The sequence below is a fragment of the Rattus norvegicus genome, chromosome 1 (genome assembly GCF_036323735.1).
Source record: "Rattus norvegicus strain BN/NHsdMcwi chromosome 1, GRCr8, whole genome shotgun sequence".
Lineage (NCBI taxonomy): Eukaryota > Metazoa > Chordata > Mammalia > Rodentia > Muridae > Rattus > Rattus norvegicus.
Window position 1 is genome coordinate 174365369 of NC_086019.1, and position 27497 is coordinate 174392865.

The 27497-nt window shown below is 42.6% G+C and overlaps 1 protein-coding gene across 6 annotated transcripts; it reads right to left on the reverse strand.

Annotated features, from left to right (window-relative positions):
• Window positions 1-420: 420 nt before the first annotated feature.
• rnf141 (ring finger protein 141) lies at window positions 421-26480 on the reverse strand. Of its 6 annotated transcripts, none has more exons than XM_063262931.1 (6): window positions 26242-26390; window positions 19562-19753; window positions 15932-16040; window positions 9125-9306; window positions 5378-5485; window positions 421-3635 (listed from the first exon to the last, which is right to left on the reverse strand). In XM_063262931.1, the coding sequence occupies exons 2-6, from the start codon at window positions 19702-19704 to the stop codon at window positions 3485-3487; spliced, it is 693 nt and encodes a 230-aa protein (XP_063119001.1). In that variant the 5' UTR covers window positions 19705-19753; window positions 26242-26390; the 3' UTR covers window positions 421-3484. The 6 variants fall into 6 exon arrangements, 5 of the variants coding, with proteins under 5 accessions (XP_063119001.1, XP_063119004.1, NP_001001800.1 ...); XM_063262934.1 differs by lacking the exon at window positions 26242-26390 and adding an exon at window positions 16660-16773 and having other exon boundaries at window positions 19562-19687; NM_001001800.1 differs by having other exon boundaries at window positions 3316-3635; window positions 26332-26395.
• Window positions 26481-27497: the final 1017 nt, after the last annotated feature.

Here is a 27497-nt window from a genome sequence, read left to right on the forward strand (position 1 = left end):
TCATGCGTAGTCCATAAAACAGAAGATGATGAAGAGCTAAGAGAGATAGAGTGGTAAGTTAGCAAAGTGTATCTGAGGAACTCTTGCGCTTTTGACAGTAATGTGTATTTCAGTATGGCTGACAGGACCAGCAAACTTAACTCAGAGCTGCCACCTCCTTCTGCTTTCCCTCTTTGGCACTAAGACTCGAAGACATTTCTCTAATGACATCTTCATACATGGAGACCACAGAACTGCCAGAGTGCTGCTGGATCCCTTATTCTGTCTGATGGGTACTAGGACAGAAATGCTAGTGAAAGTCACAGCAGCTGCTTACACTGCTGTGTTCCCCTCATAAATGTAGGTGATGAGCTGACAGGCAACGTACACTTCAGTTGAGAACCCTCTCCCCCAAAGCAAGGAAACGCCAACACTTAGGAATGCGAGTTATTCAGACTATCTTTTAATGAATCCAACTTCCCAGTGTTAAAAAATCAGGGCACCAAAAGGTTACCAAGCAGCCTTATTAACCAGTTGTATATTAATACAAGAAAATCACCTCAAAACAGCACACAAACACCACGACCCCCAGAGCACAATATAAAACAGTCCTCTAATAAATATAAATATTTAGTACATAAGAATGTGAAGTCGCATAAGCAGGTCTTTTTAGTTAGCTAATGTTCAGCTGCAAAGTTTACTTATTGCACACTGCACCAGTTTCCCCAATAAAACAGGCTTTGCTGTTCTCAGTCTTTACAACAGTAAAGTCAAACTTTCTGAAACCCAGTGTTTGCAGCGTTTGAGTTAACCTGCTGTTACTGAGCATGCACAGCACTAACATACAATTTACAACAGGTCCCCAAAGCAGGAGGCCGTTCACACTCCTCTGAAGGCACAGTTTCCTACCATGGTAAATGTATTTATGTAGTTCTTATTTTAAAAAGACAAAGATGTACAGCATAGAAAAAGTATGAGACAGATTTACAACTTTCATGATTAGATACACGGCGAGCCCTACCTGTTACTGACATCTGAAGAGTCACCACCCAGTTCCTGGAATGCATAGAGAACTCTGCTCGCCACTTGATAAGGCAGTTAGTTGGAGACACTGATACTTCACAGAGGACCAGTTAGCATCTTGGAGCTCACATAAGTAAAGGGCAGTGGGCAATATCAAGTCACTGCACTCACTCTCTTTCCGTTCTTTCAAAAGCAAAGGATTCTGGGGAATAGAAGTATTGGCTATTGTGGGAAGTATCCCCCAACCCCTAGAGCTATGCTATTCATTTCAGACACACTTCAAAATTGGACAATTTGAATTAAACCCAGCAAGTCAAAATCCAAAAGGACAATTTTAGGGCTAGAAAACACCTCAGATGATCACTGATCCCAAGGCATAAGGAATGTTCCACAAAGCACTTGAGAATCAACAGAGGAGCTTGAATCATCTGCAAATGTGAACTTTACAGTGTTTTGAAGTGTGTCCCTGTGTAACATGCACAAGGGTGCCCTTGACAGTCAGAAGAGGGTGCTGGACCCCCTGGAGCTGGGCACACAGGTGTTGTGAACCACTATTGTGGGTGCTGGGGATTAAACTCTGGTCTTCTGCAAGAACAGCAAGGCTCTTAACCTCCGAGTTACCTCTCTAGCCTGACCACCCAAATTTTTTTTGAAACAGTGTTTCAATGTAGCCCAGGCTATCCTTGAACTCACTATGTGGCGAGGGATCACCTGGAACTTCTGGTCTCCCTGTGTCGTCCTCTCAAGTGTTGGGATAGTAGGGGTGCACCACCAGCCTTGTTTTATGCAGTGCTGGGATGGAACCCAGGGCTTGTATACACTAGGCAAGCACTCTACCAGCTGAGCTACACCTCCAGCCCTGAATTATATTTTTACAAAACACATTTTTCACTCACAAATTCTAATGAAACAGTATCACCAATGCATTTTCACATTTTCATATACTGACTTAAAAGCGATCACACTGTGTAAAGTTTATATAAGAAAACCTGTATCAGTAAAACATACCTTCTCTATAATGGGGTAGGATGTATGTATGCACTCAGTGCGAACACTCTCAAAATTCACTTGAAAGTTCCACTGTAATGTTTGAAAACCACAAACACAATCTCAGTTTCTCAACAGGAACCTACGGCAGTGTGAGACTTTCTCAAGGGCGTGGGGCCATCCCAGCTAAGGTGTGACAGACAACAGCACTGTGCTGCCCACATGCTCAGGGGACTACATAGCCATGTGGTATCCTGTCACCATCCTGTCATTACAGTGAGTAGACTATTGACATCTTCAGTATTTGGGGGACAGAATCAAGTCAGATCTTTTTCTTTGAAAGGGATTTTATTTGAATATTCATTAAAATCTGAATCAAAAATTAATAAGCAGTAACTTCAATTGTGTACGTCTGTACTTAGGAAAACAGGAACATTTGTGGCTTGCCAAAAATCAGTGAGATTTCTATGGAATGGTAAAATTTCTTAAAGGGGACTTATTTCATGCACTAGCTTTTTTATAGGCCGAACTGTTAACAATTTTCCTCTGTAAGCCACTGCCGGGGTCGCTAAGGCTGCACTCCTGTTACTGTTCTCTCTCCAGACGCTTGAATAGTGCAGAGAAGTGGGAAGAAAGCCAATGGAGGTGTGGATTTTGGGTTTTACAACTACATGGTAAATGTTTACCTGATCTTCCTCTTCTTTTAATCTGAGAGATATGAGACTATAGCCTCAGAAAGGCGTCTTTACCTAAAATAAATGCACTCTAGCTCAGGACTGGATGAGTCAATGTAACCTAGAAACATGAAATGTTGTTTCTATAAAGAAAAAATTCCTGCAAACTTAAGCTACAAGGGCATCATGAAAAACCCAATGGACACTCATCCAAGTCTGGAGATGCATTTCTCCAACAGCCATGACCGTCCCTCCAATACAGTCCATTTTGAAGACAAAGTCTCAACCAGACAGTACTAATCCGTGTGCTGCAGCATGTCAGCATAAAGAGTAGTTCCAGAACCCAAGGCCGAAAGTGACAGAAAATCTGAAGCACTGGGCCACAGCACTGAAGGGTCCAGAATGAACCACAAGGGGGCAGAGTACACGCACCTCAGGTTCCAGCTGAGACATTCGTTTCAGTCATTTATCTCAGATGGCCACAACTTTCAAGGCTCTAAAATTTAAACCCACTGAAAAGATGCCAGAACAGTTCCCCTCCCCGGGAAGCAGTGGTGTCAAGTATGGCTGCCATCTGTAGCAAAGGCTCAAGAGCAACAGACCAGGTGGGCTGGAAGTATGGCTAAACAGTAGCAAACTGTAGCCCACCATTCATGGAAGACATGGGAGTTTATTTAAGAATGGGACATATTATCAGAATAGCAAAAATAAGAGGGTGGGGAAACTGATATTTCTGTGTGTGCCACACTGTCCCTCCCCTCCTCCTCTATGACAACAGTGTATTTATAGTTCGGAATAACAACAGAAAGTCTTCCCCCAAGTCATGGCCTGTGGGGCTGGCCTGCCTCATCGGCCATGTTAAGAATATAGTTAGCCATGTCATCTTCAGTGGGCGCGTCTGACACCACCCACGATTCATTCGCTCCAGTCATCTGTAGGCGACAAATGGGGCAGTTCCTGTGTCGATCACTCCTGTCAGGGAAGTCCAAGCAAAACAAGTTTTTCTTTTCTTTTTTCTAAGAAAACAGGTTTGTTTGAAAAGTACATGGCTTTAAAAACACAAACGTAAAAGTGCACAGTGAAGAACTAATCTTGCTCTCACCCAACCTTTCATTCTCTTCCCAGGGTCATCGAGGTGCCTACGAACTTCACCAGGGATAACTGAAAATGTCAATGTGTAGGAAATAAGCAAGTGTGTGTGCTCTCACTGACCTTGTACCCACAACTTATAAACCACTGTGCCAGTGTATGTAATCTTTCTTTCTTTTCTCCTTTGAGTAGCCTTGGTGGCTTGCCATCTTCCTGCTGCCAGCCTGCTCAGGGCTGGGACTGCGGCATGCTCCCACACACCCGACTGAGTTTACTCTCTTTAGAAACATGTACTGTATGGCTATCCAACCCATCTCCAGCAGAAAGATACCCAGGTCCCTCATCTTGTTTGCTACCACCAGCCAAAATCTTCAGTTCCTGTTTCTGCATCCTAATAAGTTTTCCTTAATAAGAATTCTTATGTATCCTAAGGGGAAGCCCTTCTTACCAATGGAGAGTTAGTCAAAGTGTAAAATGTGTAAAGCTTAAATGTTGATTTTTAATTTAAGTGGAAACCACTGTGCCTTGGGACTCAGGTTTGCCCAGTGGTAGGCACACTTAGCAGAAAGGGTATCACTAATTATTATTCTGAGTAATTAAGGTCATTTTTTAAAAAGTTAGGGTCTCTATGTAGTCCTGGTTGGCACAGAACTTGAATTTTGAACTCACAAAGCTCTGTCTCAAAAAACAAACAAACAACAAAAAGCCTTTTTAAAATTTATGACTTTTTTTTTCCCCCCGGAGCTGGGGACTGAACCCAGGGCCTTGCGCCTCCTAGGCAAGCGTTCTACCACTGAGCCAAATCCCCAACCCCGTTATGACTTCTTTTGGGAGTGAGATGGCAATTTCTTCAGAAACACCTGCAATATGACCTGGCCACCTGAGGTGGCCACCCAAGAAAAAGTCAAAATAGATGTCTATAGAAGTACTTGTCTACAAACAGAGAAGCCTTTGTCTGCCAATTGTCTGCACTTACCACATGGTTAATCTCGAGCTGATTACGCTGAATGAAAGAGGCTGACAACAGAGAGAATGGCTCTGTAAGGAGTTACTTTAAACGTCTAGCAAATGCAAAGTACTCTTAGCCAATGAAAGCAGTTAACAGCTGCCCAAGGGCCAGGCTTCAGGCAATTCTGGGAGTGATGGGTTTGCTCTTCATGGTGTGACAGCTCTCTGAGTGTGCACATAAATTAAAGCATTTATATTTAGATACATGCAGCTTAGTGCGAGTCACAAATTCTCCTAAATGTTCCATTATCTTGTAAGAAAATGACTTTAATTAGCTGACCTAATATCCCTCCAGATCCCACAGTTGAGGATTTGGTTCCTCCACACACATATAGAGAATTAGGGGGTGGGGTGGGGTGCAAAAAAGAAAACTGATTCTAGATCCAAATCGGGCACCAAGACTCTTAAAGTAAATGTGTCAAAACCATGTTGTGTCCCTACACTTCATGAGCATTAAGTGTAAAATCACTGAACCAGGGGGCAGGATACCACAGAGGACTATGCAGAGGACTAGAGCGCAGAGCTCTCATGGCTAGCACTGAAGTGTTTGTACTTCCAGTTGTTTATTCCCAGCCCCAGCTGACCTCTGCTATCCCCAGGGGCAGTGGATAACTCACCATTTATCAATACACTTCTGACAGAAGCTGTGAGCACAGGGCAGGATGAGGTCAGCTCGGCCGTCCATGCAGATACAACACTCCTCCTCATCGGTCAGCTGCTTCACCCTGAGTGTGACAACTGAGCTGCACAATGACAGTCTCTGTGCACATGCTTTCTACTTTGTCTCACTGCCCTAAAAAGCACCAGTAAACACCCACAGTATAAATCACAGCATGACTTACACGCAGAGCGAAGGGTCAGACCAAAATTAACATCTTTTGAGCATAGCAAATATATTAGGGAAGAAACACAAAGTTTCTGAAGACTGTAAAGGACAAGCCTGTGCAGGTTAAAGAACGCTAAATCTAAACACATCTAGGTCTTTCTGAAATAGTTAAGCCCACCGTAGGCACACTGAATTCACATACAGGAAATGAACCAGTATATAATTTATTTGCCATAAAGGCCACTCAGATAGCTCGCCATAAGGGCCCTACAGTGGCACTGACAGTATTGGAGGAGGAGAAAGGTGGCAGCAGGGACCTCAGTATCAGATGCCAGAGACAACACAGAAGGGCTGGAGCACAGCTCTGACTTAGGGAGCTCGGGAGGGAACCTTCTACTCTGATGCTTGTAGCCAGCACCACAGGAGCCCTGCTCCTTTGCACATGGAGTTCAGTCAATTCCAACTCCAGTAGCTCAGCTTAAAACACTCATTTCCTGCTCAAAAAACCAACTTCTGCCTCAATTAAATGATTTAAAAACTGCACACAGCTGTTCCATGGTTAGTCACCCCATAGGTTGGTTTTTAAATACGATGTTTCCAAAGTGACTTTCAATGTCTTCTTCTCTGTGCTCTCCCGTGTTTTAAACTGAGTGTTTCAAAGCATAGCTCTGCTGGCCCAAGGGTAGGAGCTGCGTCTGACATAATCTCCTCTCCCTGCTGTATTTACAGCACAGCATGAAAGTCAGCAATGACACTCGGAATTTGTTGACCTGAACATAATATAAATAAATGTCAAATGTATAGCATGCATAGTAATGTGCCAAGTAAAGTAAATACTTTTGAAAATGCGAGGAAAAACTCACAGGGCTCGGACAGAGAACTAGGAGCATAAAGTAAGCCATGGAGACATAAAGAAAACATGAAACCTCTGTGTGTGTGTGTGTGTGTGTGTGTGTGTGTGTGTGTGTGTGTGTGTGTAAGGCTGCATGATGCTCAGGAGTTATATAAAAGACAATCTATTTTTTAATGTCAAAACACTAACTCTGAATTTACTCTTAGCAGGAGAACTAGAAGCAGCCAGAGGATACAGGACTTCAGGAGAGTTAACAGAGTGGAGAGCAAGGGGCAGTCTACAGAGAGGGGAACCAGGTAGAACGCAGTCTCACAGTGCTCTGAGAGACAGTGGCTGGTTTAAGGAGCACTACAACAAACACACATTAATGTTTGCTTCGGTCATGGAGAACAGCATGCCCATGAATTGAAATGGTGAAATGGGTAATAACCTATATGCATAAGGATCTGATATGTGTACTCACACATACATTTGTGTATATACACATATACACAATATATAAGTCACATTAGACATATCAACATTTATATACATATCTGACATTTTAATAATTTTTCAGATCCACTGACTTAGCATTTCTGCTATTGGCTTCAAATCTTCACCTGAGGGTGTCAGCAATAGAGAATACAACAGACTCCCCTAAGAGTGACAGAATATTCTGACAGGAAAGTTTCAGAGTTAGGAGCAGATGGCTATAAAAGACAGCACTATAGTCAGAGAAAAATGAGACACAGAGACTGCTGGAGGAAGCTAGCTTTCTAGTAGTACAGACAGGACAGTCTCTAGGGTATGGAGAACCACGTGAACAAAGGCTGAGATACTCGCGAAAGCACAGCTCAACGGGAATTTGAGTAGTTTTCAAACATTTGAAGAGGGGCAGAAAAGATCAGACTTATTTGGTGGAATTCCAGAGGGCATGGCTTCTGCACTCAAGGGCCTTCTAATGCTCTACTAATAATGGTGACAGGTAACTTGCCCACACAAGTGTGGGCATTATGTGCTGGGCATTCTGTGTGTTAACTTCACTTAACTGCTGGACAGTCCTCTGGGGCACATACCATAGCTCTCATCCTCTTAAAAAGGTGAGGAACTGATAAAAGAGTGAAGGTTCAAGCATAGGTTCAATCAGTGTTAGGGTCTTTGCTGTGCTGCCTCCAGAGGGCCAGACTACTCTGAGGCAAAAGACCTCAGATAGCTAAAGCTGTCTGGGTGTGAAGAAGGTTGCTTCTTTGAGGCAGTATCTCACAGAGCTGTGGGGGCTAGTAGCATGCAACTTTTAAGTACAAGCTGGTTTCCATTTGGTGAACTATGGCTCAGACTTGATAGGCAGAGCACAGACAGAGCAGCTCCTGGGATCAGCAGCATTGGACGGAGTACCACAGAGCTGGCCAATCTCCAACTCCTCCTCCCAACCACTAAGCTTCAATGGGCTAAACATGAACCTTAGCTGGGTCAACTTCTCGTCATGCACTTATTCTTCTAAGCTTGCTTCCTCACCTGATCAGCAGCTGTACTCCTGGGAGTTACTGTTAGGATTTAATGAACTGTAAGTACTCCACAAACACTAGCCATTAATAGGGCTATGCATCCAACACGAAGCAAAGCTGTAGAAGGCCCCCAGACGCTCCTTCTTCTTGCAAGTCCTTTTTCTATAACCTGGGTACCAGGGTACCACTGGAGGCTCACAACACATGAAGCCATGTGCTGGCACTGCTTTCCTTGTCTTTAAGAGTCACACTTTCACCTCCTTCCTGAAGATGACAACTGGAACCGTTTACTTGCTGTGGGGTAGCTACAGAGGCAAGAAAAAACTACTCTCAGCTTTCAAAACACTTAGAAAAGGATCACCACTCCGAAGTCAGACAAGGAAAGAGCAGAAAAATCAGCCCTCTGGCTCTGAATGGACTTTGCACAATAAAGACACTAAAGCCTAAACACTGCTACAGCCCTGTGAGCTCGCACAGCAGGCTGGTAACAGCCCACTAGTAAACCTAACAGGGAAGTCAGACGGAAGATACAATAGCACGGCACGTGGACACCAGTTGATTATGAGTGAAAATGCAACTGAAGCAACAGCGAGAAACTCCTGTCAGACACACTCCTGTCTCTAGGAGGACACAGTTGCTGCACTCTACACCATACTACCCAGTGTCACAGTAAGACAGAATGTTAACATGCCTGGGAACACAGGGGCCTTTTTCCAATTGAGGTATCCACAGACTTATGAGACCTGCGTGAACAAGCACTGCCACGGCAAACTCCAGCTGAAGTCACTTCCTCCTGTTACACAGCGGCCATACATGCACCACTGCTTTTCTTCTCTGACTAGACACCAAGGCCTGAAGACAACATTTAAAAACTTAACTTCCAATTAAATAATTTCTGAAATGATTCTGCCAGATTCTTGCACCTACTTTTATGAAGGGCTTTGAGGTTAAAAATCTGTAGGGCATCAGTATCTCCTGTTTAAATGTAAGAGACAGAGAGTGGATTCCCAGACACTGAGCTGACAAACATTCCCTGCCATCTTAATCTGGGACTGAAATGAATGGAAGGACAGACTAACCTAAAACTGATCTGCCTATGACAGGCCGAGGCAGCAGAACCGAGGGTGTCACAGAGCGCTAGGGAGAATGTACTGTGATCTCAGCACTTTGTCTATTCACTGAACTGTGGCTCACACACCTGCCCATCCACAGACTAGCCTGACAAGATGTTACAGAGGATGGGTTCCCATCAGGCTCTTCAGAGGTGGAGCTCTGAGCCAAGACTCCAGCAGCTTGACTTGTGATGTCTTTATATAGCTGGATAAACTGGTATAAATTCATGATCCTCGAAGCTTCCACAATGCCGCTGCTTTTGTTAATCTAGAAACACAAAGGGAGAGGGGAACACAGACACACAGCGGTCAGTCAAATATCCTGGGGAATAGAACTTTACAGTGAGCAATAGACCTAGGAAAATAAGAGTCTAAATAAAAGAACATACATGTTTTCTTCAGTTGTGTGGTTCATCAGAGAACTTACTAAATTTTCCTGTCTGACATCCAAAATAACCTTGCAAGTCTGATCGAGTACAGGCCTGTCTGGAGTTGACAACATCAGGTGACTTTCCCAGAGTTGAGACATAAATTTCAGAGATTATTATTGAAAAATTTCATTTTGGTTTTTTTAAAGATTTATTCTATTTATGTGAGTACACTGTCGCTGTCTTCAGACACACCAGAAGAGGGCATCTGATCCTATTACAGGTGGTTGGGAGCCACCATGTGGGTGCTGGGAATGGAACTCAGGACTTCTGGAAGAGCAGTCAGTGCTCTTAACCACTGAGCCATCTCTCCAGCCCCACTTTGATGTTTTAATTAATTATTTTTTGAGGCATGAGCTTGCTATGTTACCCAGGCTGGCCCAGAACTGGATGTCCCCCTCAGCCTCCTGAGTGTTAGCATTACAGGCGTGTACTATCATTCTAAGCTAATACTCTTTTCTTTTTCTTTATTCACTTTACATCTGAACCACAGCCCTCCTCCTTCCTCTCTTCCAAATCCCTGCCCCCATTTCTTCCTCCCCTTGGGTACTACTCTACCCTGGGGCATATCGTCCCAGTAGGATTATGTGCATCCTCTCCCACTGAGGCCCAACCAGGCAGTCCAGGTAGGGGAAGGCTATCCAATGGCAGGGAACAGAGACCAAGACAGCCTGGCTCCACTTGTTAGGGGACTCACGTGAAGACCTAAGTGCACATTTGCTACAAATGTGCAGGGGGTCTAGGTCCAGCTCCTGCATTACCAGCTAATGATTTTTAATAAAGGACTTTTTTATGCTATTCTGTGACAACTGAAAGGATGATAATAACTACTTCTTCCTCCTCTTCCTCCTCCTCCTCCATTTCCTCCTCGTGTGTGCATGGGTGTGTAAAGGTCAGAGGTTAGCCCTGGCTATCATTCCTCAAGACACTGTAATGTCTGACTGAAGTTCTCTTACTTGGCCTGGAACTTGACTGTCTGTAGCAGTTGACTATGATTTGCCTTGTGCTCTAGCAGAGACATGGTTTTGCCAGCTGCAGATAGCTTCTGCGATAATGTGATGTTTGGAATTCTGGGAACTTTTCAGAGGGCACACAGATATAGAGCCCAGAAAGGCGGGGTGGGTGTTGGTTGTTTAGGGAGATTGGCTGCAGTTTTGTTAGTTGCTGTGGTCAAAGAAGAAACAAAAGGAAAGAAATTAGATTCAGAGATTTCCTAATTCCTCTCTCTCCTATCCTTCTTTCTCTCCTATCTTGTGTAAGGGGGTGAAACTGGGAGGTGGGGTTGGCAGTAAAGGATGGGAAAAAGAAGAACCCACAAAGTAGCAAAGATCAGGTACAAAGAACAAATAAAACAATGCAGGAGATTACAGAAGCTTTTGGAATAAGCCTTCAGAGCTGAGGAGAGTGAGCCAGTGTTCTTCTGAAACTGCACAATATAGAAGAAGTAAAGTGTGTAAGTAAAGTCGTTTATACAAGGATCTTATTAGTGAAGTGGGTCATGCAATAACTGTTCTAATAACACACTTCCTGTATTTACCGAGTGTCCACAATGCAGTATTACAGTCACGATGGACAATGCTCTAGGGACTAAAGACACAGTGTGCAAAACACAGAACCCCCTGCTAGATGCAAGCTTCAGGATAGGGAGAAAAGCACAGACAGGGTCATGGAGTCAGGTAAGGCAGGGAGGGAGGATGCCGAGCGGGCAGGAAGGTCTCAAGGTGAGAGAAACATTTAAGAACTAGAAAAGATACTGGAATGAGTCACGTATGCCACCTGGAGTTGTGAGCTAAAAATCAGTGTGGAAGGTAAATCGGGGAGAGGGAAGCTGAGGGTCAAGGAAGGCCTTGAGGTAAAGGGGACATGTAAGAACTAGAAGAGGCAGAGAGTAACTCACACATGCTACCTGAGGGTCCAGTACTACAGCTGCAGTACTCGGTAGTGTAAAGGTTGTGGAGCATATATGAGCTGGTGAGAGGCACAAGGAATCCAACAAGGAGCCGGAAGTGGGTGAGACAGGGAAAGGTTAGAAGGTGAGGTGCTGATGAAATACAGAATTTTGCTGATCTCAACAATGACTTTGACTTTTATTCTGAACACACAGAAAGCCACTGGAATGCTCTGAGTCAAAAAGAAACACAAACAACTTCACACGTCCAATAGGATGAGGAATGGTTGCTGCGCTGAGAATGCAGAGGGAGGCCAGGGAGAGCATGGATGGGAACCCGAATGAACACCCTTGGTGAGAAGTGATGGTCACCATGAACAAAGTGAGAGAGGGGCAGACATGGAGAGAACATCTGGATTCTGAACATAGGTTGTCTGGAGCACTAAAGGAAGAAAGACAGCTGCAAGGTCTTAGTTTATGCAGAGATGTATAAGACACGCACTTCATGAAGACCTGTCTGTGTGCACGTGTGTGAAGGGCAGAGGTCAACCTTAGGCGTTAACCTCAACTGCTTGCTCCTCGGAACACCTTCTACCTCCTTTTTGACACAGGGTTCTGTGTAGCTTGGAACTTATTAACTGGACTGAGCTGGCTGACCAGGGAGCTCTAGGTGTCCTCCTGTCTCTGCCTCCCCAGTGCTGAGATTACACCACTATACCTGGCTTTTTTTCTCAACTGTGGGTTCTGGGAATTGAACTCAAGTCTTCATGCTTGCCTGGCAAGGGTTTTGCTGACCAAACTCTTCCCAGTCCTCTCATGAAGTTTTCTTTTCTTTCTTTAATATAGTGAGGAGGTTTTCTTTAAATAAATTTAAAGATTTATCATTCATTCATTCATTCATTCATTCATTCATTCAATGTATGTAAGTACACTGTAGCTGTCTTCAGACACACCAGAAGAGGGTATCAGATTCCATTACAGATGGTTGTGAGACACCATGTAGTTGCTGGGAATTGAACTCAGGACCTGTGGAAGAGCAGCGAGTGCCCTTAACCCCTGAGTCATCTCTCCAGACCTCATGAACTTTTCTGAATAGTCACTTCAGTACATAAATTTGGGAGTTTTAAATATTTAATTTGTATCAGTGTTTTGCCTGCATGTATGTATGTGCACCACATGTGTGCCTGATGCCTGAGGAGCTTAGAAGAGGCCATCAGATTTCCAGGAAGCAGAGTTACAGATGGTTGTAAGCTACCATTTGGGTGCTGGGAATTGAACTCAGGTCCTCTGCAAGAGCACTGAGTATTCTTAATTGCTGAGTCATCTCTCCAGGCCCCTCAGCACATAATTTTTAATTAATCTAATAACTTTTCTAGTGTCATACCCACAAAACAACCCAGCCAAATATAATTTAAGGTTTTTTAAAAAAACGAACTCAATATTCTGAGTATAGTTAAACAGTACAGAGACAGACAGGAGAGGTCTTAGGATAAACTCAGAGGTTAAAGCACAGATGTTGATGATAAAGGATCATAAATAGGCAGCTCCCAGGCCAAGTGTGGCAAATGCGCAGTTGTACACTCAGCACCCGGGCAGTGAGGCAGAGAACTGAGTTTCAGGACCCTTAGGCTACACGGCGAGACCATTAATTCTAAAAAACAATTTTGATCAAGAGAAGAAGTGTAGCACTTTCAGTCTCAAGTCATTTTCCCACATTAGACTTCACTTGTTCTCAGCTAAATATTGGCTTTGCAAAAAATTTTTTTATTTATCTATCAGTTTCCCCTTCCCCAAAAACAAAACAAAATGCAAAAGAAGACTCTAATAGCCTCTGTCTTTAATATCTGTATTTTTCTATTTAGAATCTTATTTTAAGAAAGTTTTACTACAGTACAGTAATTTAAACTAGACAATACAGCAATATAATGAAAGTTTGGGGGAAAAAGAATTTGCTTAGTACTAACACCAAACGTTAACTTTGTATTGAAAGGAGCAACAGGAAGCCTGATACCCTTGTAATATGGTAATTTTCTACAGGTGATAAAGGTCTCTTCCTTGTAAACTGGCATTCTATGAAATAATGGGGAGTACATACAATTTAGGTAGCATGTGTATCAATTCAAGGAAAGCCTTCGCCCTGGCCATGCAAAGGAGGATGGACGCCTCTTCAGCAGGATTTTGTCACAGAACAAGCTGCTGGACGAAAAGCATAGCACTCCAGCCATGACACATAACTGCAAGGAGCAGTGCCTGCCCGGGGGCCCAGGGAGGCGAGGGCTGAAGAGACCGTTCTACTCTCAGTGTTGCTATGTTCCCTATGAATCCAAGAGCTACTGGAACTTAGAAGAGGAAGAGAATTTCTGGGAAGGGAGACCACAGATGAGATAGTATCTGAGACGGGGCTGGGGAGATCAAGTTTGAACATTTGAGAGTGACTGTTTCCACTTTAGTTGCTGGTATGCCTGCTTTTATTCTAGCATTCTCCACTCCCTAAAATGTCTGAGGAGTCAATCCTGGTTAGTCTGATCCGAAACAATCATTCTTTCCACGAATAAGAGAGGGGTGGGTATAAGTGAATATTGGGGCTTGGGGATTTAGCTCAGTGGTAGAGAGCTTGCCTAGCAAGCACAAGGCCCTGGGTTTGGTCCTCAGTTCCATTAAAAAAAAAAAAAGTAAATATTGACCACTGGGTTATAGAGATCTGCTGACCCTGTGGCCAGCTCTGGAACTCTGGAACCAGTATATCAGAATTTGCTGACACATGAAAAAAAAATGGCTTTTGTTTACACTAGTTTAGAAGGAGTTCAATGTGACTTGTAGCTGATGACCCTCACAAGTGACAGAAGGAATAGACATCCGAGTTGAGGCAACTCAGTGAACAGAGGGTGTGCGCTGTAAAAGTTAACACTTCCACTTCACACTGGTGGGCATGCAGAGTGCAAGAAGGAAGAGTGAATAAAGCAGAAACAGTTGTGTGCTAGGGGCCAGGACTGCCACAAACAGGAGCAATGGAGGTGTGTAGGCAGGAGGACTAAAGAGTCAATGTTAAGCAGGTTGGTGATTCCCCAGGCACAGAAACTAGAACATGGAGGGGTTGGTTTGGGGGTGTGGAGATTAGCAGAGTCTGTGGCAGAAGGAACAGGGGCCTGACCAGTGAGCCATTTCCTTAAGGACATGGCATTACCTGCATTCTGGGTTCCTGGTGTAACTGCTCACATATCTACTTGAATCGACTAGAAGTAAAACACAGCAGACGTGAAACTGGCAACCCACTAGGGCAATGTGACAGACTATCCAGGTAACTCTAGGGTCTGGACTCACTAAAATTTACTTTCAGTATATTATCCCATTCATTCTAGTGATATATGCATATATTATATATATTATCATATATATATATATCATAAAAAGGTTTTTCCTGCTTTAATTAATGAAATACAGTATTCTTAAGTCATCTTCTGAGATAATGCTAACTCTCAGACTACCTTTTATTCTTCAGGATTTGCTTAACAATAGTAGACTCATCCATGTCTGTAAACAGAGTACTGTCATGTAAATAATGTATTCAGACGGTCAGTGGGTCAGTGACTCACCCGGGGAGGGGGAGTCTGACTGGTCAGGAATGGACCTCCAGGCACTCACAACTGTGTAACTTATGGCTGGTATGGCTTATCTCACCTTTAGAAGAAGGGCTGAGACCGAAGGAGAATAAAACTCATTTCTCTCGAAGGCCTGTGGCTAAGAATTGCTATTCTAATTAGCTGCGAGCAGGAGGCTTTCCTTCTGCAACAGCTTTCGTGACATTTTAGCAGTTATCTACAGTACAAAACTAAATATAAGACAGCATGTTCCTCCCAAAAGATCCACTTCATAACAAGGAATGTAATCCAATGTTCTCAAAGCAGGGACCTCCTGAGATAACCCATCCTCAGGTGTCATCTCAGAGCTAACTGCAGTGTCCTCCACAGGCTCCACAGCAAGCTAAGCGCCAGAGACAGGTGGAGGGTGGGCATACTTTAATAATCTGATTGCAATAATCTCTGTGATGTGGCAATTAAACAACAGAGAGTCAAACAGCTTGAGGGTAGCAACAGTATCAAACGATGCTGTGAGGTAACTCAGTAAAGTGGCAGCCACACAGGAATGAAGACCCAAGCTCAATTACTCAGTAACAACCTAAAATCTGAGTATAATGGCATGTTGTATGTAGGCCCAGTGCTGGAGGAGCAGAGGTAAGCAGATCCTGGGCATGGGGCGGGGTACATCCTGCCAGTCTAGACAGAACAGCAAGAGAGCTTCAGGGTCTGTGAGAGACCCTGTCTCTAAAAAAAAAGTGAAGAGTGACAGAGAGGCAGACACCAGATGTTGACCTCTGGCCTCAACCATGATGTACACATGCATATATAGACTACCACACATATCACACACACACACACACACACACACACACACACACACACACACACACACACACACACTCCATTTATTTACAAAATCTATTATATTATTAAATGTCCCTCTAACTACCAAAGCAGTATAAGCTCTGAAACAGGAGACTACCGATCTACCGATCTTACCTTGGTACAGACCACCCGTACGACCACTTTCCAAAAGGCAGAAGAATCAGACCCAGGTTGTACCTCAAAGAGAAGATGCTTTTCCTGACCAGCAGCTATCTTAGCAGTTCTGAAAGAGGCAAGCACAATTGTTATTTTTATGAGAAGATAGCAGAGTTCTGAAACCAGACTCAAGAAACCCTTTCCAGCAGGGAAGGAAACTGGAAGCCAGAGACAGCAGAAGAGGTCATAATAAATAGACTCCTATGGCACAGGAACAGAGAATGTTCTGTACACACTCTGTTTCTGACGTTTGTAAAGTCAAAAGCTCTGTGGAATACTCATCTCCATATCTACCTTTCAGTGGTCTTTGAGTGTCTAAAAACTGTTTTAAAAAATTAGTCCAAGGCTGGGCATGGTGCACTTGACAGACAGAAGGACGGAGGGTCAGGAGGTCAAGGCGGTTGATGCTAGCCTGGGCCGCATGAGGTCTGCCTAAAAGAAAACAAGCAAGAGCCAACAGCCCGAGAGACCTGGACTTTAAGCGAAAGTTTGGGCTCAGTGTTAAACAAATGCTGACCAAATGCACACAGCCCTGAGGAATACCGTATTCTTGCTGGAGTTGTTACATAACATACCTTTTGGAAAGCTTTTTTAAATTAATTAATTAATTAATTAATTAATGTTCATTTATATGACTACACTATAGCTCTCTTCAGATAGACAAGGCAGAAGAGTACAGGGGATACCTTTGCAGATGGCTGTGAGCCACCATGTGGTTGCTGGGGAGTGGACCTCTGGAAGAGCAGTCAGTGCTCTTAACCTCTGAGCCATCTCTCCAGCCCTTCGCAAGCTTTATTTACCTAAACATTAAACATTAATTAGAAATGCCAAATCCTGTAAATATTATCCAAATTCAGCCTTACTTAGAAATCCCTGAGCTGGCAGGGCGAGGCTGGGAGTTGAGAGTCTTGAAAAGCTTTAAATTCATAGTAATTTTGGATTTGGTCAGGTAAAACAAATACTTTGTGGTACTAAGTATAGTTCTCCTGCCCTTTCCTCATGAAGTGGTTACAAGCCACACTAGGATAAAGACCACACAACACTTTCAGTATCTTGCTATCAACACCAACTACGATCGATCTGAAGACCCAAGACTGCAGCTCCCTTTGTTACTGCTGACTGCTCTCTGAACACTAGCAGGACAACTGCAAATAGTAAGTGCTGTCCAGCTAAGCAGAGCAACTGGCCTCAGTCAGTCAAGGGAAATAACTCAGCTGTGCCAACTTCCTGTTGTTTCTTGGATGCCAAGCCACATCTCTGTAGGACTGGCTTCATGGCTGGAGGGCAGCAGAAAGCACTGTACCTATGAAATGCTCAACTGTTGCCCATGGAATGCGTTTCAAGCTACAGTGCTGGCCTTGCTTAACACACAGACACTGGCAAGAGCTAAGCTTTGTTTCTCAACACTATTAGAACAGAAACAAAACAAAAAAGAAGCCCATCCAAAACAAACAAACAAACAAACAAAAAAACCCCAAACCAAAAACCAAAAACCAAACAAACAAACAAAACCCCTCAAATATCCTGTGCCAAATTAGTAAAAGGAATATATTTTTACTGTTACCCAATAATTTAGCACACAGGTGATATCGCAGGACACAGCTTTTTTTTTTAGAACCTTTAGATCAATAAGTAAAATTTCATCAAATAATATGAGTTTACATATATAAATTTAAGTACTAAAGGATGGCAAATGTTATTAAATTCCTAGGAGTTGGAACACTGTATGGGAGAAATGGCCCAGTGCTCAGTGAGGCCCTTGCCATCAAGCCTGACCACCTAACTTCAATACCTGGGATGCTCATGGTAAGAAAACAAATTCTGGCACATTACCTTCTGATCTCTACATGTGCACTGCCCCCATAAATAAAAACTTTTTATTTATTTATTTATTTATTTATTTATTTATTTTTGGTTCTTTTTTTCGGAGCTGGGGACCGAACCCAGGGCCTTGCACTTCCTAGGTAAGCGCTCTACCACTGAGCTAAATCCCCAGCCCCAAAACTTTTTATTTAAAAAACTTTTTTTTTTAAAGCTGGAATAAGAATAAGGTACCCAATTCTTCTGATACTACTATATTCTCGGTCCTGTTTTACTCCTTACAAATATGATCTCAGAAACAAGCTATTTTCTTTTTTTAATAAGTAAAATCCAGTGTTCTTAAAAGAAAGCTATTCCTGATAAAACCTTAAGACTGTCCTTTAGTCTTCATAACTGACTGAAAATAGCACAGCGATGTTCATAAAGGAAGCACGCTCTTCTTACCTAACATGCTTCATATCGTTAGTATGTCCTTCATGCCATAGATGCCTCTGGAGCCGGTGCACACATGTCACCGCGTGCTAGCAACAGTGACTACACTACTACAAGACTGTACACCATGTCCTGGGCTTTGAGGGGATTGAATAAGAAGTAATGTAGGGAATGGAAGAAACTTCCAAATCCAGAGACGGGTGGACGTGTCATCAATACCTGAGTAATCAATTAAAACGGTTAATTAGTTAAAATGCTCAAACCCTTGGCACAGTGCTTTGTGTATATTATGTGCTCAGTGATGAGTGGTTAGACTAAGGAGACCAGAGAGAACCTTTAAGATTTTACTTAAGGGGGTTGGAAGGATGGCTTGGTGGTTAAAAGCACTGACTGCTCCTCCAGGTGACCTCAGTTCAATTTCCAGCATCCACATGACAGCTTATAATGGTCTGTAACTCCATTCCCAGTGGATCTGGTGCACTTTTTCTGGCTTCTACAGGCACCAGGCATGCATGTGGCACACAAACATATGCAGGCAAAAACTCATCCACATAAAATAAAATACAAATATTTTAAAGGTATTATTTAAAATGTCTTAGACAAGTTTTAATAAACTCCCAAAGAGACAGAAGACTGATACAGAATAAAGAAAAGTAGAAGTAGGTGCTATGAGAGGAAGGTTTAAGAGGAAAAAGTATCACCCACGGGAACAAACAAGCAGTACTGAGAAAGCATAGGGAGCTGAGGCCCTTCAAGGGCAAAAGCTCTTTGTACTTTTAAAAGCTTTTATATAGAACAGCATAAAAACTGAAGTGAGATCTATAAAGAAAGATTAAGTTCAAGGTGGAGAAATTTGCACTTTATCCTAGAAAGAATTTCACTCAGGAGAGTTGAAAAGATTTAAAAGTGACCTTTCACTTTCTGTGTATGTTAGTAAATAAACAGGCGGCCACACACAGTCGTGCACTGGGATGCTTCCATTAGTGACTGAGTGGCAAATTCTCTTCTGTTCATGTGCTCCTTTAAGTGCAAGTACTTCTACACAACAGTCAAGTAGTCTCAGTACACAATGGCTGAGCATTTTAGAATTGCTTCCCTATTTGTCCCCTGTTGTTGCCTAGATACTAAAGATCATATAAGTTCCTCCCATCCCTCTGTTCCCTTTCCACATTTTAGAACAGCTACACTGAAGTCTACTTAGAGCACAGTCAATGTACTACTTTCTAACCTATGCTAAAAAGCTCCTCCTCCCACATCAGTGCCCATGGTTACCTCCTGCAGTCATGACAAATAGGGGCATATGAAGGGAAAACAGAATGAAGAAGCAAGTCTTACACATCATTGAGTTCAGCAACTCTCCCAAGAAATTCTTCATAAGTTAAGGAGCCACTTTCTCGAACCAAGGTGACATGTTTTGCTACTTTTTCTGGTAACTTGTTAATAACCAACTGCGTCTGATCGGAAATTTGCTGTCCCATGGTGAAATGATGTCTTTCAGAATTCAGAAAGTTTTACTTCACATAGTTTCTGTTAAATACAAAGCAAACATTATTTTACATAAATATAAAAAACACCAATATACTCTTTGTCCTAGTTAGGGTTACTATTGCTGTGATGAAACTCCATGACCAAAAGCAACTTGGGAGCAAAGAGTTTATTAGGCTTACATTTCTTTATCACTGTTCATCACTGAAGGAGGCAGGGCAGGAACCGGAGGCAGGGGCTGATGCAGAGGCCAGGGAGGAGTGCTGCTCATGGGCTTGCTCCCCATGGCTTGCCCATCTGCTTTCTTACAGAACCAGGACCACCAGCCCAGGGTGGCCCCACTCACAATGGTCTGGGCCTTCTCCCACTGACCACCAATTAAGAAGACAAACTAGAGGCTTGCCTACAACCCCATCTATAGAAGTAATTTCTCAGATGAGGTTCTCCCTTCTCAGATGACTTTAGCTTGGGTAAAGTTGACATAAAAATATCTAGTTCACTCATCCTTCAAAAAGCAAAGAAAAACTACAAGTACCTGAAGGGGGGATTCAGTCCACTCAAATGAATCTGACATACAATGTATTTAACCATAGTCTTTAAAGTAAAGATTTATGTTAGTTTTTCAGAATCATATAGCTAAATGACTTAAGATATTAGCAGAGTGATAACACACACACACACACACACACACACACACACACACACACCATACACATATACACACCATATAGCCACGGTGGGGGCAGGGTATAGTCAAGTGACTGAATTTTCCTAAGAACTGTCTACTATATGTCACACTCCAAACTAAATGCTCTCCGTGTATGACATCATTTATTATTCACAGCATCCTATAGGGTAGATGCATTTTTTTGTATCCTTATTCTATTAGTAAAGAAATGGTTAAGTCCACGGAATGAGACAGATATGAACTTTGAACTCCCACCTCAAGAAATTCCATTTCATTTACCATAAAAAAACTTTTACTTTTACTCAAATTAACACCTTTACCACATAAAACAATAGTTAACAATTACATAGAAAAGAATTTAAGCAAAACGCTTGCTTTATTGCCTATAAAAAAGACTATAGCTTTAGGAATAATACAAATATAGGGCTGGCGAGGAGGCAAAGGACTCGCTGCCAAGGCTGACAACTTGAGTTCTATCCGCAGGACTCACAAGATGGAGAGAGAACCAACTCTTGAATGTTGTCCTCTGACCTCCACATATGCACTGTAGCATGTGCAGCCCTAGACTCATATACACATACACACAAGACAAATAAACATTTAAAAACATGACTTCAAAATATATGACCATAAATGTGTGTCACTTTCAGTATTAAAACTTAATCCACTGTTTGAGGGTTATTTAAAAGTTATTTTAAATATAGTATATAAATATAGTATAACTATACTCAAATTAAAATTCCCCCATTACTATTTTGGGGGACTACTAAAATCTAATCTATGAAGGCAAAAGATTACATTTTAAGCATGTCCAAGTGTAACAGATGAGTACCAAGTATATCCAAAGAGGAACCATTAAGATTCCCGGCTTAAAGCAGGTGTCCGGCAAGTTCACCTTAGTGGTCCCTGGGTAGCACAAACTGATGACATCAATACTGTTGGATTCCATTCTACTCTAAGCAAGGACAGTTTACAAACAAAAATTCCCTAATGCCCAAAACCTTAGAAAAAAAGAAAAACAAAACCTGTAAAAAGTAGGGTATGGCAAGAAAATCCTCTCAAGAAAAGCAGTAACTTCACGCTTAAGGAATATAGATATTTAAATGACATGCTATCTTTATTGTTCATGCTCTCATTCATATGTATGGAAATATCATGAGTAAATGTCTACAGACCTGCAGGAAATGGCTGTCATAGCTGGTCTTTTAAGAATTATGTTTATCTGGGTGGTGTACATCTGTGGTCTCAGTACCTGGGAGGCAGAGGCAGGTGACACGCAACACGGTTGGGGGAAGGGCAATAGTCACACAAATAAGTATCTAATTACCAAACAAGAAGCACTAAACCGAACAGGCACAGGGCGCCTGGAAAGCCTGGAAGAGGGTGAAAGACACTGGTCCTGAGTTGGAAAAGAAATTCTGGGCAAACACCTGAGTTCAGAAACATAGTCTGGGCTTGTAACAGAGTCAGGGCATGGTTGAGGGTATTTTAGGCAGAGGTCTCCAAAAGCATCTGAGAGAGGTAGATTGTAGTGCCTTTGAAGGAAATAAAACACACTGGGGTTACTTAGAGAAGGGAGATATTGACATCAAAACAAAAAACAAAATCAAGATGGATATTTAAGATTTTTTTTTCAGATAACTGAGAAAAAGAAGACAAGATGAGGCATGCTTGCCCAACCTGGCTGACTGGAACTAGAATGGATGAACCATGTCTACTGAATAAAGACTCAGAGACTTGCTAAGTATATAAATACAGCAAGGTATTAACTCTTGAACATGTTCTGAAAAGCTGACTGCACAAAAGCGCCAAGGTAAGATGTGCTTTGAAGCAGCGCAGAAACAGGAGGCCTGAGGTTTTAGATTAAAATAACATTGTAACAGGTCTAGCAAAGATGTCAAAATAATTCTAAACTCCTGCTAGAAGCAGATGTCTACAGCAAGGAGCCTCCCACTCTGTGTTAAACTGGAGGGTGTTTGTTTGATTGATTGATTTTCAGCTCAAGGCAGTCACACCTTTAAAAGAGTAGAACATATTCAAGACATGGGTCTAGAAACAGACACGAGGCAACTTACTATGGCTGAGTACAACTAGGTAATGACCTGGGCAGCACAAACGCCTGTTCAAATATCTGATGGGCTGTCACACGGAAGAGGAAGTGAATTTTTACATGCGTACAAAGGGCAGATTAGCCAATAAGTACAGAAGTCCAGACTTACTGTAAGGATGCCCTACCACACAGCAACGGGGAGGGCTGCTGGAGCATACAGGAACTTCTCAGTGACACAATATGAAAAGGTTAAAAACTGCAAGTTCATCTAATGAGCAGCACAGTGAATTTTCCAGGTGCAAAGTGGAGGCATTGACTTCTAATCCAGCGATTCTCAATCCCAAAAGAACATCAGAAAGCACAGCTATTTCCATGATTTTAATCGGTATCAAAAACAGTTATGAAGTAGCAAACACAGTTTTATGGTTGTGGACATCAGAGCATAAGGAAGTGTATCTAAGGGTCACAGCATTAGCAAAGCTGAGAATCACTGCACTCAAGATGAAGCTTAGCTTCCTTGAGCTTTGCTGTATCAGCTTCATACAGTCAGACTCTAATGGCCAGCCTAAAACTTCAACTCCATCTATTTTACCTAACAGAATAAACTAGGCTTCTGAAATGGTCTCAAGACTTAACGGAACTCATGACACTGAATCAGAATTTGTAGGGAGATAACAGTCCCCTCCTTTACTTTTGGATCTCCAGCTGTTCCCAAGATCAACTGAAATAAACAGGAGAAAACTATTCACATTGTATGGGGAAGTCTCCACAAGAAAAATAAGGCTCTAACTAGGACCCAGGGCACAGACTAAGACAAGCAAATTGTGGAAAGATGACAAGATGACAAGACAATAGAGTTGAGGCTAGGGCTCTAAACTGCAGCAAAGTAGTGAGGAACACGTTACTCAGGAAAGTTTGTTCTGATTTCTCTTGGCTTTGAGACCTATCTCTGTAAGATGTCTTCGTTTCTCCTGGTAAAAGGCAGGTACTTTTGCATGACTGCTTCACCTCCCTCTTTAAGAAAAAGAAAGGTCCCAGTATACTTCTTTTATCTGCTGCTTCAAAAAGTATTTGTACCTTAAAAGACTTCTCATGCCAAAGTATCTTATTTTAATACCCTACACTGCTCATCAAAACACATCTGAAAAGAAGCCTTTGCTGTTTCTTGAATTAGAAAATATTGCATTGTCTCCCTAGTACCCTAACTTTGAACGGCAAGGTTTACAGTGTGAGGCAGCATACTGTTTCCCTGTAATTATATTCAATATCCAGAAAACTGATTCAGTGACTCATGCCTACCTGAGGGTACAGTATGAGGGTGTTCACATTGGCTAGGAGGGAAGACCCTGCATTTACCCAATATTAACCAATTTCATCACTAGTGTGAAAATATGATTCTTTATATGTAATACGGAGTCACTAACATGAGTATCCACCAAAGCATTCTGCTGAAACCACCCTTCGGTCGCCAGCCTTTTCAGCATTGCTCTGTGCAGATCTATATGTTGTTATCACAGCATGTGCCACTCAGTGAAGTCGCTTGGCTCACTTCCCCCATGAGTTCTTCAGGAGACTCACCTGTGCTCCTGCTTCTAGGTAGTAGATAAGTATATACTATTTTAGTCAGTATGGAAATACTTTTATCATTCTTCTAGTATTCGTTTATTAGCTCAGTCATCCACACTAATATGACATAGAAATTAAAATTATATTTATGGATAAAATTGTGAAAACTTATCCCTGACCAATATGTATGTATGTGTGTGTGTATGGAAATCTTCACAACAAAGTATCTCTCTTGAAATCTTGAATTTGTTTACAGACATAATATGGAAACCCCTGGCAATAAATTTCAGTAAAATACAAGTCTGTGGTCAAGATTCCTCAAAGAGCTGTGACCTCTTCCAGCAAGAAAGAGATGTGCTTCCCAAGAGCAGCCTGAGGATTTTCTAAGTAAGAGCTGGATTCCAAGAATATGCCACATTCTTCAGTGGGTGGCACATACAGTTAACCGCTTCTTTTTCTAACAAATGAGTTGTTGTGGTTCAAGTGTTCCTTATGAGAATGTAACAAATGCATCACTAATAATTCTCGCACAGGAACTCCCTGAAAGCATGAAACATAAGCCATTCAGAAATGACATAGAGGGAAACTGAGACCATCAAAGTGCAAGATGACTGGGCGAGGCTGGAGAGTTCCGCTGGGAAACTGTCCAGGAAGCACCAGGCCCTCAGTTCTATCCCTGAACCCACGTGAAGACAGCTTAGCAGCACACTTGTGATCCCAGTGCTGGGAAGGCAGAGACAGGAGGATCCCTGGGACTTGCTGGTCCTAGGTGTAGTCTATCTAGACCCAAGGCTGACTCTGGTATCACTCCAGATGACTAGCTGACAATGACTGCAGTATCAAAGACACATTTGAAATTTGTTACATTTTGTAACATCTTCAATCTCAGTAATACATACTAAGTTCTACAACTGGGACTCATGGGACACTACTTACCTTATTATTCATTATTTACACAAACTCTAAATTTACAAAGAGATATCAGCTGTTGAAACTAACACAGATATTCAATGATTAGGCTGGTCAGTCAGTATAGAATCTAGAATTCCTGTTCTGGGGCCAAAGGTATTAAGGAAGAGAAATAAAACTAATAAAACTAAAGAAATCTTAGAGGGAGGGAGGGAGGGGGAGTGGGGAGAAAATCTATAAACAAATAGAGTACTGGTTAATTGCTGGAATTTTAATAACACCAGTATTTTTAGCAAGTACACTTCCGACTTAGAGAAAAATATATTCTCTTTGCACCTTCTCTACCTTTTTAGAAAGAAAAATCAACTTCCTCTAGTTAAGAGAATTTAGATATATTAAAAGAATATATACCATATATGTCCTTTATATATATGGTTCCCTTATGCCAAATGACAAAGACAACATAGTCTTGAAAAACATGATCATATTAAGGAGGAAAATAAACAGAAACTGAAACCAGCCAACACGAAAGAGGGAAAACAAAATCCATGCAACTTTTGAGGGTTCTGAATTCAGAAGGAATTACTTCTCAAAGACAACTATCAGGACCATTGGGCAGGTGGCAGTTCACAGTCCAGGTAAAATTCTGAAGGATGAACTTCATTTTATAGCAAGCTTGATGAGTAGGATGTGAAAAGATCATCTTAGTTTGATTAATAAGGATTAAAAGCAACTGGGAGTGTTGCTGGGGCTACATGTCTATCAGTATAAGGACGTGAAATGCTGGGTATCAGGAAATGGGGCTGGGTCAGAATATGAAGGCACACTGCCATTTATTTAACAGGTAGGTTGGGGACAAATTACAACAATAGTAACCCCACATTTTGCAAAGAAACTGCACACAGAAGGTAACGTACCCTACAATTATGATTAGCAAGGAAACTTTTTTTTAAAATGTCGGTTCTCAAGGTAGCAATTAGCTTGACAAGCAAAGGCCCAGGTGCACTGCCAGGGTGGGTTTAGCAGGAGGGTTACAGGCCCTGGTTTTCCCCTCAGAAGCCTTTGCCCTGTGGTCACCCTCGCCCCCGCCTCGCCCCTCGGCCCCTCCTTGGCGCACCTTCTCCGCTAACCAACAGCTAAACTGCTCAGGGCGCCAGCGCCAAGATTCAAAACAGCTTGAGTTGGTCCCTGAAACCTCTCAGCACCAACGCGAAGGCGGACCCAGAGCATTCACCCGCCCCTGGAATCGGTGCCCAAAGCCCGCAACCGAGGCCCTGAATAGAGGGGCCTAGTTCCCCCGAAAGCCCGGCTACACACCCTGGTGCTGCCCGGGCCTCGACTCCCTGCTCCAGGCCCTTGGAGGGGCTGAGAAGGGACACGACAAAGGGGCGGCGCTGGAAGGCTCACCCTGTTCAAGGCATCGCTCTCCCCGCGCCAGCGACGCCGCCTTGGCCGCTGCTTAGCTAAACCCGCTAGGCGGCAGCGCCGCGGTCAGCAAACCAGTCGCACCTCAGTGACGTAAGGCCACGCCCTCACGTGTTGCCTGGAGATGGAGCTCCACCCACCTGCTGGCGTTGGAGGTTTCTGTGCCTCAAGGCTGTTGACACACACACATGCAGGCAAAATATTCACATACATAAAAATCAATAAAATAAAATTATTTTGTGAAAAAGGCAAAAAAAAGTCACAGGCTTCGGAAAAGCAAAATATATTTAACCAAGGACTTCTAATTAGAATACACAATTCTTACCCCTTAAAAAAACAAAACAAAACAAAACAAAACAAAACAAAACAAAAACCCCAAGTGTTTTAAATGGCCAAAGACTGGACGAGTCTTCTAGATTTGTGGATAGCAAATAAGCACATGAAATGATGTCTGATATCGTTATGCAAATTAGAAGGAAAATTAATACCTCAGTGGCTAAAATGAAAAGAACTGTATTAAATATTGACAAAGATGCTGATCAACTGGAATTATAGATTGTCTGTTGGGGATGTAAAACAATATAATCATTGTGGAAAGAGAAGGTAGCCATTTCTAAAAACCTAACCACAAACATCCCAACCACATAATCCAGTCATCCTGCTTCTAGAATACATCCACACGAAGACTAGTACCCCAATATCAGATACCTGCTGTGGTGTGAATGAAAATGGTCCCCATGGGCCCCCAGGGAATGGCACTATTAGGAAGTGTGGCCCTATTGGAATAGATAAAGCTTGTTGGAGAAAATTTGTCACTGGGGTGGGCTTTGAGGTTTCAGACGCTCAAGCCAGGCCCAGTGAAACTCTCCCTTCACGCTGCCCGCGGATCCAGATGTAGAACTCCCAGCTACCTCTGCAGCACCATGTCTGCCTGTGTGCTGCCGTGCTTCCCGCCATGACTATTATGGACTAAACTGCTGACCTCCAAGTCAGCCCTGATTAATTGTTTTCCTTTATAAGAGTTTCTGTGGTCACGGTGTCTCTTCATAGCAATAGAGATCCTAAGACACGTGTTAACCAGTGAATGGAAAACAACTGAGATAACGCCACTCAACGGGATATTGATCAGCAGTAATAAAGAATACACG